The following is an 11,480-nucleotide window of genomic DNA, read 5'->3' as shown; positions in this document are numbered from 1 at the left end:
GAAAAGTGAGATGATGTTACTCGACTTAATCTGTTTAGGTAAACTTTTGGTTCAACTTTTTAATCTTCAGAGTACATATATTGAATTTTTTTATATACAATTTTTATACCACACTCAACAAGTTCTTAAAAAGTATTGTAAGCTTTGTATTAGTATCTATTTCTTTAGACTTTAAATACATACGATGTCCTTGCAATGGTTTTGGTAATTGCTTTACCGAACACGGAAATGGTACAGAATGAAAATATACATGTTGTAATGCCTGTAAAAGAATCATATTTTTATTAATCCATTATTGATAACAAAGTGTACAAAATTTTGAAATTACCTGTTTAGCCATAAGACGTTTTGCAGAATTATATACCAGTATTTGCTTAATTAAATCGATTGCATCAGAATGAGCATCTGGTAGAATATGTTCCCATGGTACACCTCTGTGATAAGGAAAGGTAATTTTGTTATAATCAGGTAGCATAGTCATCTCTGGCCATGATTCTGATGTTGGTGTACCAAGTAGCCTCAGTACAATTGCTAATTGTTCAATATCTGTTTCTCCCTAAATATAAATTATCTTTACATGGCTAAAATTTGGTTCATCAAATCCCAGAATGACATAAATGTATGCTTACAGGAAATAATGGTGCATTATTAAGCATTTCTCCAAATATACAACCAACGGACCACATATCAATACCAGCAGTATAAAAGCGTGCTCCATACAATAACTCTGGAGCTCTATACCATCTGGTTGCTACCTGATGTGAATATGGTTTGGTATTATCACTCCACATTAACCTACTTAAACCAAAATCAGCAATTTTTAAAATACCCTCGCTATTAATTAGAAGATTGGCTGGTTTCAAGTCCTAAAAAAATCCTTTTAAGCAAAAAGACAATATACGTGCAATGTAAAATTAATAAGCTACAATTCAAAATTATAAAATGTTAATTCTCCTACCCTATGCATTATATTATTTTCATGCATATAAGCCACCCCTTCCAAAAGCATTTTAATATAGCATTTTATCTGTGATGTATTTAAAGGTTTATCATTATCCTTCAACAACTCCCATAAACCTGATGGCATATATTCAAAAACCATTACAAAGTCCAGTCCCACTGGAAATACATCTAATAATTCTGCAATCTGAAAAGTTTTTACCTTAGTGAAAATAATAAAGTGATTACCTTATTAATATATCTCATTTGATATAAGAAAACTTACATATGGGTGCTTTAATTGTTGTAAAGTTTTAACCTCTCGTATAACGGATGTCGGTATCCCATCCTCAATCCTTTTAAGCAATACTTTCTTCAAAGCAACTTCTCGCTTATTAACAGTGTCATACGCCTTCAGAACTAAACCATGTGCACCTTCTCCAATGCGTCCATTTAGTGTATATTTGTCCATTCTTTCTATGAGATTAGACCAAAAAAATTAAAGAAAATATCACTCGCTCCTAATGTTACTATAGCAACACCATGTATACATGCATTCACAGGTAAAATAAAATATAACTTCCTTAAAAAAACTCGAAGCTTTAATCGATATTACTTGAAACAAGGAAATTATAAGAAATAGTTGAAATTTACTAGTTTGATAATGACGCTTTTGTCTTGAAACTGTCAATATTTTCAATTTTTATTATATTGCCCAGTGATAGATAATGATTTGTTACCGTTGTCCCTGCAAGAAGAAGACGACCAAACGTGGTATAACAGTGCATGATTACATACAGAGATGTAAAAGAAATATTTACAAAAATTTAGCGCTATTGAGTTTCAATCAATTGGCGATGTATTTGCTCTATAAGGTGATATTGATGTCACGTATGTACGAATATGATTATCCTGGATTGTATGGATATTTGATTTATCAAATAGCACAGGCTTGTACTATTCCGATTTTACCTGCATTGATCTTTCCCCGTTTTAAATGTAATATATTACTAATCAGTTCATGAATTTGAAACTAAAAAAGATTTAAAAACGCTTTTTAATTAACTATTTACACCTTTATTATTATTCTCTTTTACAGTGAAGCGAGCTTTATTCTGTGGATCAATATTTTATATGATATTCGTATCTATGCAACTCTTCAATCAAATAGAAATCAAAATAGCATTTGCTTTACTTATGGCGCCAGCTTTTGTAATTGTACACATTATTCAACAGATTTATGTTATTCGATTGGCAAAAATTATGTGCAAAGTGACAGGGAGGAGCATAGAAATCACTTTGACACAAATGACAGGAATATTTTTATCCATATATAGGATTTCTGAGACTATCTGTTACATACCTATGATGCTCGGTCGGTATCATTGTATATAAAATATCAATATGGAATATAATAATTTATATAAACAATATATAAATAAATAATTCATTTAGCCGATAAACGAACCTTAAAGTATCAAAATACTAGCAAAATAAATTGTGGCCTTAATTTTTACTATGGTAAGTCGTGGTAATAATTTTGACATTGTATACAAATTATGAACATTAAGTTAATTAAACGTAGGCCAGCATGAAAATGTTACCGAATTGAGTATTCCACCTCAAGGCGAAATTTCTCATATAGCAAGTTTGGTATTAATTATTTTGGCATTGGTTACATCAGTCATTACGTTAATATTATTAAAACCTTTGCAGACGTAAGTAATGCAAGATCTCTCATTTAGTTATTGTATGTTATTCAATGTTTACTCTATTTTAGATTAACAATGACAGAATTAAACGCGGATCCAGAACCTAGATCGTGGATGTCGACAATAAACTTAATTAAAACACAGCAACTACGTTTAATTATACCAATGACTTTATTTTCTGGATACGAAAAAGTTTTTCTTAGATACGATTATTTAATGGTAAAAAAATAGAAGTCATAAACATATTATACATATATCAATCTAATGATTATTATTTTAGGCTTATATAGGTTGTAACAAAAATCGTTATGATGGAATGGACCAATATATTCTTGGGACTGTTTTATACTGTCAGATGTCATTATCAATAGCACCCTTAGTATCAACAGTTAATACGGAAATAATTCTTTTAGTAGCTGGAATACTTTATTTAATACCAACGTTGCTGTTGTTGGCAAACGTAAAAATAGAAGCTATCGGTTATTATTGTATCTCTGGTATTTGGAGTTTAGCTTCATCTATTTGGGATTGTCTAATTCATGGTAAACGCGTACTCAACCAACTTTCATAAACTGCATAGTAAAAATGTAATTGTAAGTAATATTTTTATTGTACTCTAGCACTATATGGTGTACTGTTTCCTAAAGATGAACTGGAAGCATATGCTCAAATGGGATTATGGCAGTCCATTAGCATCGCAATGAGCGTCTTATTAACTTTATTTTCTGGCACTTTCGTTAAATTGTGGATTTTATTAATTCTTTCATTACTTTCAATAATCACGGTTATTTTATTGCCATTTATCAAATCCGGTTTACACAACAAAGTAAGATATATGTTTTCATTTGTGTCAAGTACTGTAAAAGTTTTTTATATAATTTTTATCTATAAGATCAATGCGGCTGAAGAGGACATAACTTTAATGCATAGAGCAAATCTTAGGTCAGATTGGAATAATGAGCCTGGACAAAAAATACAGACAGTATCATTCAAAAAATCATCCGAGGGTAAAATTGAATATTCGACTGAAATTAAATCATTTTCTACTATGAGATATCATCATATTCATATACTGAAAGAGCGTGAAGATTTTACGTAAGTTTATTTCTTTGTGTGTTATCTTATCGACTATAATTAAGTTTAATATTTTATTATTACAGTAAAGATTTGACCGAACAAGAAAGCAAAACTGTCGAGAGATTTGAATCATCTATAAGTCAAACATTCTGAAAAATATAATTTGTAAGTTATAATTTAAAATGATTGAACGCATGCACAAAAGTGAATCTATATATCGTATCTTACGTTAGAATTTAAAAAACATGTACATATGTAAATATAAATTTGCTTAATATTCATTTATGTCACAAATTATTTGCATTTGTTATTTTTGGATCAAGTAACTAAATAGTTATTGAATGAGTGACGAGTTACATTTATAAAATTTCCGCATAAATTCAGATCCTTCAGTGGCTGCATTTCATTTGGACGCTCACGCGCTGTAAGCGCTCACGCTTTTGAACGTTGCTTGCAAGCGTTTCGTTTGGTTTCGAGCGATCACGTTGACGTTCAAAAGAAACTCATATCGATATACGTGAGCATTTAAAAAAAAAGATGGAGAATGTGGAAAGTGTAGTCGTTCAAAGTTTAATATTATTTGATATACTGTTCAACGAAGATAAAGACGACGACTTGGATGCAAATGACAGCAATAGTTACGAGAAAAACATGGATGAATGTTTGAGTTTTCTTGTGCGACGAATGACAAACAAACACTGTTCACGTTCCTTTAGGTGTTTAAGCGTTTGTGAGCACTCACGCTTTCGCTGCACTACCTCTACGAAAGAAGCGTTTATAAGCGCTTAAGAGCACGAGTTATGACGCCATCAATGACGTCATGACGGCGTTTGTGAGGGCTCACATCGCCAAAAGGAACAAAATAAGCAACGCTTACAAGCGCGTGAGCGTGAAACGCAGCCAGTGCCTTCAGGCCCGATTCCTGTGTTTCCTCCGTTTATCTTTAAAATGCAAGAATTTGATTGGCTAATCGCGGACCGTCGAACCAAGTTTAAACAATGAACTGTGGTATGGTGGATGGAGCCTCAGTATCTTCGAAATTAAATTACATATCAATTACATATGAAAAATCATTCAAGATTCACAATTGTATCAGGTGTGGTCATAGACATGTAGATTATAAGTTTAAAGATGAGTAACCGAGGAAATTTTCATAATAATCGACGCTATTGGAATAATAAGAGGAAACGTAGTATTTCTAAAGAATCCGGTGAGTATTTTTAAACTCATATGAATATTTTGATGTACAAACATAATTCAACATTTTAAGTTCCTGTATATAATTTTAACATCATTTTATATATATTTAGTGTGTTATTAAATCTATCATCGAACATTTATATTTGATTTTTAAACTTTATATTTTAGTAACATTTTCAACTCGTTGCACTTGGTAGGCACTAATGACAAATTAACTACATCTTTATTTGTAGTATTGTCGGCAAAATACTAGGGACTCTGTTTTCAAACACACCAAGTGCAATAAGCTGATTACGTTTTATAAGATATTAGGTTATTTGTTGTACTTGTATTTGTTTTTGTACAACACTTTTATTCTACCCTTACTCTTATTCATTTTAGACAGTAATACGAATAATGCTAATAAAAATATACCTGGCAATAATGTACCACTGGCAGAAGATTCTGCAAATCCTGTAAATCATGAAGAAAATGCCATTACATTTGACCTCGAAAGAAATTCTGAGGTACCCTATTGTGGTTGGCAGTTGTATTTCCATGCTGAAGGTGAGAACAAATTAATATAAATAAAAAGCAAGTTGATTGTTAATTTTTTATACTTGTAAAAGTTAAGATCATTGACATATAATTAAATTTTAGAGTACAAGAAGAATTCTTCAACTGTGAAGAAACTAGAAGCTATAGAAGATTTCCTTGAAAGACATCAAATATTAATATCTCGTGAAAATTTTGAAGCAGGAATACCATGTCATATTGATATTAACCTGTTGCTGAGTGACATAATATTATTAAATAATTGGGAAACTTTTGATGGTGATTTGCGAGATAATCCAAGACACACCTTGAATTGCATTGACTTAGCAATACATCAAGTATGATAGTGTTTTAAACAAATATGAGCAGTATTTCAGCATAACACTTATATACAAATGGTTTTATAACTTATTATATTATGATTTTTAGAGAGTTGTTAAAATATTGCTGGACGATACAACTAATTCTGCAGATATCTTGGCAAACCTACCTATGATTCGAGCTACAATAATAAACTACAAACCAATCATTCCGTTAAGATATCTTAAAATAAGTTCATATGGTATGTTATACATAAATATAGTCAACAAAATTTAATGATTTCAAAATTTTTTTCATTTATAGGAAAACTGATATCAACTCGAGGCTGTGTAATAAGAGTAGCTCGATCTAAGCATCTCGCACAATGGATTGTATTTGTATGTTCAAAATGTGGTTTACAAAAAGTAATAAAGCAGCCAGATGGAATTTATACGGTACCAAGAAGATGTAATATATGTGGTGTTACAAAATACAAACCAGTTCTTGATTCACCACATACAAAAACTGTACTTTTCCAAATGATTAGAGTACAAGAGCATTTCGATGATGAGCAGGTATGAATACATATGTTTATAGTATACAATTGCCTATGATATCAATATATTTTAAAATAATTATACAAATACATTTATTCCAATAGAATGACAGAGGAATGATGCCTCGTATGCTCGATGTGGAACTTACAGATCATTTAGTGGATTCGTGTATGCCAGGAGACGATGTTAGTCTGACTGGAATAATCAAGGTACTCTAAGTCGAAAAAATATTTAACAATTTACTTTCCTGATTGCTCAAATACTCAATTGGCGCAGATGTCAGGCACCAATGATGGCAAAACTAAAGGAAATACTTCCAACGCCCTCCCTTTATACATGGAAGCAGTGGCGGTAATAAATAAGAAGTACAAAGTACAAAACAAACATACAAGTGGCATAGAAATGAATTTAACGGATTATTATGCAATTAAGGTAAACATCGTCATTACCCTCAACATCATGTATATACCAATTCTATTAAAAATGTAATATTTCCAGGAAGTACATGCCGAACCTAATTTATTTAAATTATTAGTTCATTCATTGTGCCCTGATATTTATGGTCATGAAATCATTAAAGCAGGGTTAATCTTAAGCTTATTCGGTGGCAGTGGTAATCATGCAGAAGTGCGAGATGATATTCACGTATTAGTTGTTGGTGATCCCGGTCTTGGAAAATCACAAATGTTACAAGCTTGCGCTCGTGTTGCACCAAAGGGTATAGAAAACTATAATATTCAACGATTACAAAGTAATCATACTCAAATATAATTCATCATATAATTACTAATTAAAGGTGTTTACATATGTGGAAATTCGAGTACATCTTCTGGATTAACAGTAACTCTCACAAAAGAAAATGGGACAAATGATTTTGCTCTTGAACCCGGTGCTTTAGTTTTGGCTGACAAAGGATGTTGTTGCATCGATGAATTTGATAAAATGTCTACTCAGCATCAGGCTTTACTTGAAGCTATGGAACAACAAAGTGTGAGTGTTGCCAAATCTGGTATTATATGTTCTCTTCCAGCAAGAACATCAATTTTGGCAGCAGCCAATCCTATCGGTGGTCGCTATGACAGGTCCAAGACAGTTATTCAAAATTTAAATATGAGCGAACCACTTCTTTCGCGATTTGACTTGGTATTCATACTGCTAGATCGTCCTAATCAGGTAGAATTTTTTAATCTATACAGATTTGATTCATTGTTGTCAGGTTATTATTCTTATTGCATTTTTAACAGGTATTAGACAAGTTTTTATGCGAACACGTAATGTCATTACACGCGGGATTGAGAGCGAATAGAAATCAGAATAATTCTTTTCGTAATTCAAATAGCCAACCGTCGACGAGCCAGCATTTTACTTTAAGGTGATTTATATTCGTATACAACAAGCATGGTATAGGAACAATATTGTTTCTTGGTTGTGTTATGGAATTATGTTATTGCAGGGAGAAGTTAAGCGTTTCAAATGGTGAAACTATTGATAATATACCCCAATCAATTTTAAGAAAATATATTTCATACGCGCGGCAGTATGTCAGACCAAAATTGTCATCAGCTGCTGCTGAAGTAATAAAGACTTTTTATTTTGAACTTCGTAAGAAAAGTCAAGTTCTTGGAAGCATACAGGTTTTTCATAGGCAATTAGAAGCTCTCATCAGGCTAACTGAGGTACAGTTTTAATTTTTAAGTTGAACTCTGATTAATTATTGTTTATTCTAATATATTTTTAATATGATTTTTGAGGCATATCAATAACTTTTCATACTGTTATTATGAATCCAGGCTAGAGCAAAGTTGGAACTGCGTACGGAAGCTACAGAAACGGATGCTTTAGAAGTTGTTGAAGTATTAAAAGCAACATTAGTAGATGTTTCTGATGAAAACACATTCTCTTGCTTACCTTCTACTACTTCTGGTAAAATTACAAAGAATAAGGTAAACGTTTAAATCTAATTTAATACTTTGTATGATTTATTGTGGCGCCAAAACAATATTTCTGTACAAATATTTTGTTAATTTTAGGTGCAAGCTTTTATCAGTTTATTGCGGAACGAATCGGAACTAAACAAAAAAAGTATTTTCTCTGCCACGGAATTAAAAGAAATCTCAAAGAACGGTGGTATAACGATAGACGACTTTACTGGCTTTATATCAAAATTAAATGAAGAAGGTTTCCTCTTAAAAAAAGGAATAAATATGTATAAGTTAATATGCAATTGAGTCATTCGTTTACTATTACTATAATAAGTAAGTTTATATTTTTATAAAATAATTAAAATGGGACAAACACTAGTTTTCATTTCCTTCATATTCTCCCAATGTGGAAAAAAGTAATTTCAAAAAAGTACTGTGTCAACTGCGATACTAGTTTTTATTTTTAAATGTATATATTAGTGATGTAGTAACTTACATTTATAATATCATGCAAGACAAGACGTTGTTAGGAGAAGGCATTATGGTATACGAATCCATCCTAGCTGATTTCACGACTAAAAAAAAGAAGCTACCAAACCTCAAAGCAATGAGCTTTACATGGTAAACGCCAGTATAAGTATCGACAACACAAGGGACGAGGCTTGTGGAAACATCCAGGTCTGCAACATGGCCTCTTGGGGACGTAAACTTTGGGTGGCGGTATGGGAGCTGGTGGTACCGTAACTGTGCATCTAAAAATGAAGGATGGAAAATTCATAATAATATTTAAAATAGGAAAAAGGCATGGAATGGAATGATTCTGACCTGTGCCGAGCGGACGAAGGAGACAACAAGCTTGAGACATTTCAGCAACGAAGACCATCAATTCTATATCCTTTCGATTGTTCGGAGTTGATTAAAGGGGTAGAGTCCATTTCAAAGGTCGACAAGCGACTCTCATGAGACATCTTGGAGGGCAAGGTGAAGGACATGGGGGAGGACAGTAAGGAATGCATTTTGGAGGACAGGGTCCGCACGGCACGGGTGGAGTGCAAATGGTTATTCGGCATGGTGGTGGACATGGCATGCATGGTATGCAAGGTGAACAGGGCATGCATGGTGAACATGGTATACATGGTACGCACTGAGCCGAAGGTGGACATGGTCGTGGACAGCATGGACCAGCAGGACAGGGCGGCGGAGCGGCCAGCATTCGTGAAGAACAGGAAGGAGTTGAGTTGCAGGCTTGACAAGACATTTTTTTTCGTTTTATCAAACTAGTTTAACTTTTTAAAGTTTTATTCATTATTCCCAGAATTTTTATGAATATTTTCAATGACATATATTATTCATGGATGTTGTTCCCACGAGAATTTTAACTGAAGTGCTTTTTTTTAGAATTTAGGTTAATGCAACGATCAAGTGGTCCGTGGACGATTTTCAACTGCTCGCCTAATTACAGTGTCTATTGTGTTTGAAATATTCATGTACGTTTAATATAAGAAATCATTTATTTCTGAATATTAGTTAGAGCCAGTTTTTTGCGTGTAAATAATATTTTATTATAAATATATTTTGAATATAATACATCAGCTTATTAAAAGTATAAAGATCGGAGTCTTTCAATAAGTATTAGCCTTGAAATTTTAGCATGTGGGGCAACAAGACATTGAACAAATAGGAGGTGGACAGCAAGGCATGCAAGGTAAACAAGGCGGTAGGCATGGAGGTGGACATGGAGGAGGACATGGCATGCATGCCATTCGAAGTGTTCCACACGGAGGGCAAGGTGGACAGCAAGGCGGAGGTGAACAACAATAAACAGGTGGTGGACACAGCGGAGGGCACGGCGGTGGACAACATGGTGGACATGGCGGTGGGCATGGAGGGCAACATGGTGGGCATGGTGGAAGGTAACAGGGTGATGGGCATGGTGGAGGGCAGCACGGTGGTGGGCATGGAGGAGGGCAACATGGTGGTGGGCATGGAGGAGGGCAACATGGCGGTGGGCATGGAGGAGGGCAGCATGGTGGTGGGCATGGCGTAGGGCAGCATGGTGGTGGGCACGGTGGAGGACAACACGGCGGTGGACAAGGTGGAGGGCAACATTGCGGTTGACACGAAATTATTTTAAGCTTCATAGGACAAGGTGGTGGTGGGCAACAAGGACCGCATGGAGGTGGACAGCAAGGATCGCAAGGAGGTGGACAGCAAGGATCACAAGGTGGTGGTGGACAACAAGGTTGTGGTGGGCAACAAGGATCACAAGGAGATGGACAAGGTGCAGAACATGTACTGTCACACTTCAGCCTGCAGTAAGCTGCCAAAGCAGCTTCCCTGGCTTTATCGGCGCAATAGAACTTCCTAAGGGCTACTTCGGGATCACCAAGGTCAGTCAGTTTCAATAAGGCTGCACGACCTGGTCCACATACTGGATACAACTTAGTCATGCATTCCGGTCTTCCCATGCAGTCGAACATCATGCACCTGTCTTGCAATCCGTTTCTCTTGATGCATTCGCAACGGTACATTATGCTGCCACGCAATTCGAAACTCTTGCATGCCTTTACTGGACTCTGAAATTATAATTGGTCAGATCTCATTACCATATAATTAAGGGATGCTCTTATGTATTACTCACACAGCAAGGAGGACAGGATGGTGGACAACAGCCTTGTTGACAAGGAGATCCACACGACGGTGGTGGACATACAGGACAACATGTAGGTGGTGGACAGGGTGGTTCATCCCACTCGCAAGGTTTTCTAAAATAATTAAAAAGGCCACATGGTAAGTATTAGAATTTTTTAAAAATCTCGTACACATGCATACTTCCTTTCCATGGTGCTGACGAGACATTTTAATTGTGCTAAAAGCTCTCGACGTCTGTCGCAATTTGGATTCTTCCCATCACAAGGCATTTTTATACGATTTTATTAAATATAAAAGATATAAAATCTTACGAAGTATTTATCTATTTTTTTAGCAATTTTTTATTTATCTTCACACTTTTAATTTATCATGGCTCTTTCCTCGAGCCCCTGGATCACTATTAATTTAGACAAAAGGAATCATCTACTAAAAATTTGGATAATTATGGGATCAGTGAGAAATCATCCCAATTCCAATGACGTTTATTGTCAAACTGAAAAATGTTTTATCAAAAGAAAAAAACATCCTAGATCCTGGGCAACGATTGTTATAACGTTGTAAATATCGATCGTCAATATACTAAGGAA

At 34.4% G+C, this 11,480-nt stretch overlaps 5 protein-coding genes across 17 annotated transcripts; 2 read left to right on the top strand and 3 right to left on the bottom strand.

Moving 5' to 3' along the window:
* Nucleotides 1-103: 103 nt before the first annotated feature.
* Nucleotides 104-6,483, bottom strand: LOC107264407 (cyclin-dependent kinase 20). 3 transcript variants are annotated; one of them, XM_025081483.1, is made up of 6 exons: nt 6,468-6,483; nt 1,226-1,416; nt 959-1,147; nt 630-866; nt 329-556; nt 104-262 (listed from the first exon to the last, which is right to left on the bottom strand). In XM_025081483.1, the coding sequence occupies exons 2-6, from the start codon at nt 1,409-1,411 to the stop codon at nt 104-106; spliced, it is 999 nt and encodes a 332-aa protein (XP_024937251.1). In that variant the 5' UTR covers nt 1,412-1,416; nt 6,468-6,483. The 3 variants fall into 3 exon arrangements, with proteins under 3 accessions (XP_024937251.1, XP_024937254.1, XP_015588125.1); XM_025081486.1 differs by lacking the exon at nt 6,468-6,483 and adding an exon at nt 4,471-4,485; XM_015732639.2 differs by lacking the exon at nt 6,468-6,483 and adding an exon at nt 4,086-4,223.
* LOC107264350 (UNC93-like protein) lies at nt 633-4,221 on the top strand. Of its 8 annotated transcripts, XM_025081253.1 has the most exons (11): nt 643-774; nt 1,659-1,938; nt 2,039-2,314; nt 2,395-2,460; nt 2,525-2,657; nt 2,720-2,870; nt 2,932-3,193; nt 3,272-3,477; nt 3,544-3,746; nt 3,812-3,893; nt 4,113-4,221. In XM_025081253.1, the coding sequence occupies exons 2-10, from the start codon at nt 1,668-1,670 to the stop codon at nt 3,879-3,881; spliced, it is 1,638 nt and encodes a 545-aa protein (XP_024937021.1). In that variant the 5' UTR covers nt 643-774; nt 1,659-1,667; the 3' UTR covers nt 3,882-3,893; nt 4,113-4,221. The 8 variants fall into 8 exon arrangements, with proteins under 8 accessions (XP_024937029.1, XP_024937024.1, XP_024937021.1 ...); XM_025081244.1 differs by lacking the exon at nt 4,113-4,221 and having other exon boundaries at nt 3,812-4,009; XM_025081247.1 differs by lacking the exon at nt 4,113-4,221 and having other exon boundaries at nt 651-760; nt 3,812-4,009.
* On the top strand, nt 4,114-8,607 carry LOC107264324 (DNA helicase MCM8). Of its 2 annotated transcripts, none has more exons than XM_015732473.2 (13): nt 4,114-4,938; nt 5,310-5,474; nt 5,568-5,800; nt 5,892-6,024; nt 6,087-6,337; nt 6,424-6,528; nt 6,596-6,751; nt 6,818-7,037; nt 7,116-7,492; nt 7,564-7,691; nt 7,773-7,995; nt 8,110-8,262; nt 8,350-8,607. In XM_015732473.2, exons 1-13 carry the CDS (start codon nt 4,860-4,862, stop codon nt 8,545-8,547), a joined length of 2,421 nt encoding a protein of 806 aa, XP_015587959.1. In that variant the 5' UTR covers nt 4,114-4,859; the 3' UTR covers nt 8,548-8,607. The 2 variants fall into 2 exon arrangements, with proteins under 2 accessions (XP_015587959.1, XP_015587968.1); XM_015732482.2 differs by having other exon boundaries at nt 4,633-4,938; nt 7,116-7,309.
* LOC112493879 (small proline-rich protein 2D-like) lies at nt 8,532-9,635 on the bottom strand. 3 transcript variants are annotated; one of them, XR_003058805.1, is made up of 3 exons: nt 9,387-9,498; nt 9,067-9,209; nt 8,853-8,993 (listed from the first exon to the last, which is right to left on the bottom strand). XR_003058805.1 is itself a non-coding variant. In XM_025081719.1 (2 exons), the coding sequence occupies exons 1-2, from the start codon at nt 9,497-9,499 to the stop codon at nt 8,831-8,833; spliced, it is 276 nt and encodes a 91-aa protein (XP_024937487.1). In that variant the 5' UTR covers nt 9,500-9,635; the 3' UTR covers nt 8,532-8,830. The 3 variants fall into 3 exon arrangements, 1 of the variants encoding a protein (XP_024937487.1); XM_025081719.1 differs by lacking the exon at nt 9,067-9,209 and having other exon boundaries at nt 8,532-8,993; nt 9,387-9,635; XR_003058804.1 differs by having other exon boundaries at nt 9,067-9,525.
* A 137-nt stretch (nt 9,636-9,772) lies between these two features.
* LOC107274691 (keratin-associated protein 9-1-like) lies at nt 9,773-11,416 on the bottom strand. Its single transcript, XM_025081404.1, has 3 exons — nt 11,074-11,416; nt 10,883-11,006; nt 9,773-10,817 (listed from the first exon to the last, which is right to left on the bottom strand). The coding sequence occupies exons 1-3, from the start codon at nt 11,160-11,162 to the stop codon at nt 9,888-9,890; spliced, it is 1,143 nt and encodes a 380-aa protein (XP_024937172.1). The 5' UTR covers nt 11,163-11,416; the 3' UTR covers nt 9,773-9,887.
* Nucleotides 11,417-11,480: the final 64 nt, after the last annotated feature.

Source organism: Cephus cinctus, unplaced genomic scaffold (genome assembly GCF_000341935.2).
Source record: "Cephus cinctus unplaced genomic scaffold, Ccin1 Ccin1_scaffold0013, whole genome shotgun sequence".
Classification (NCBI taxonomy): Eukaryota; Metazoa; Arthropoda; class Insecta; order Hymenoptera; family Cephidae; genus Cephus; species Cephus cinctus.
The sequence above is the reverse complement of the archived record's forward strand: the minus strand, read 5'-3'. Positions and strand labels throughout refer to the sequence as shown.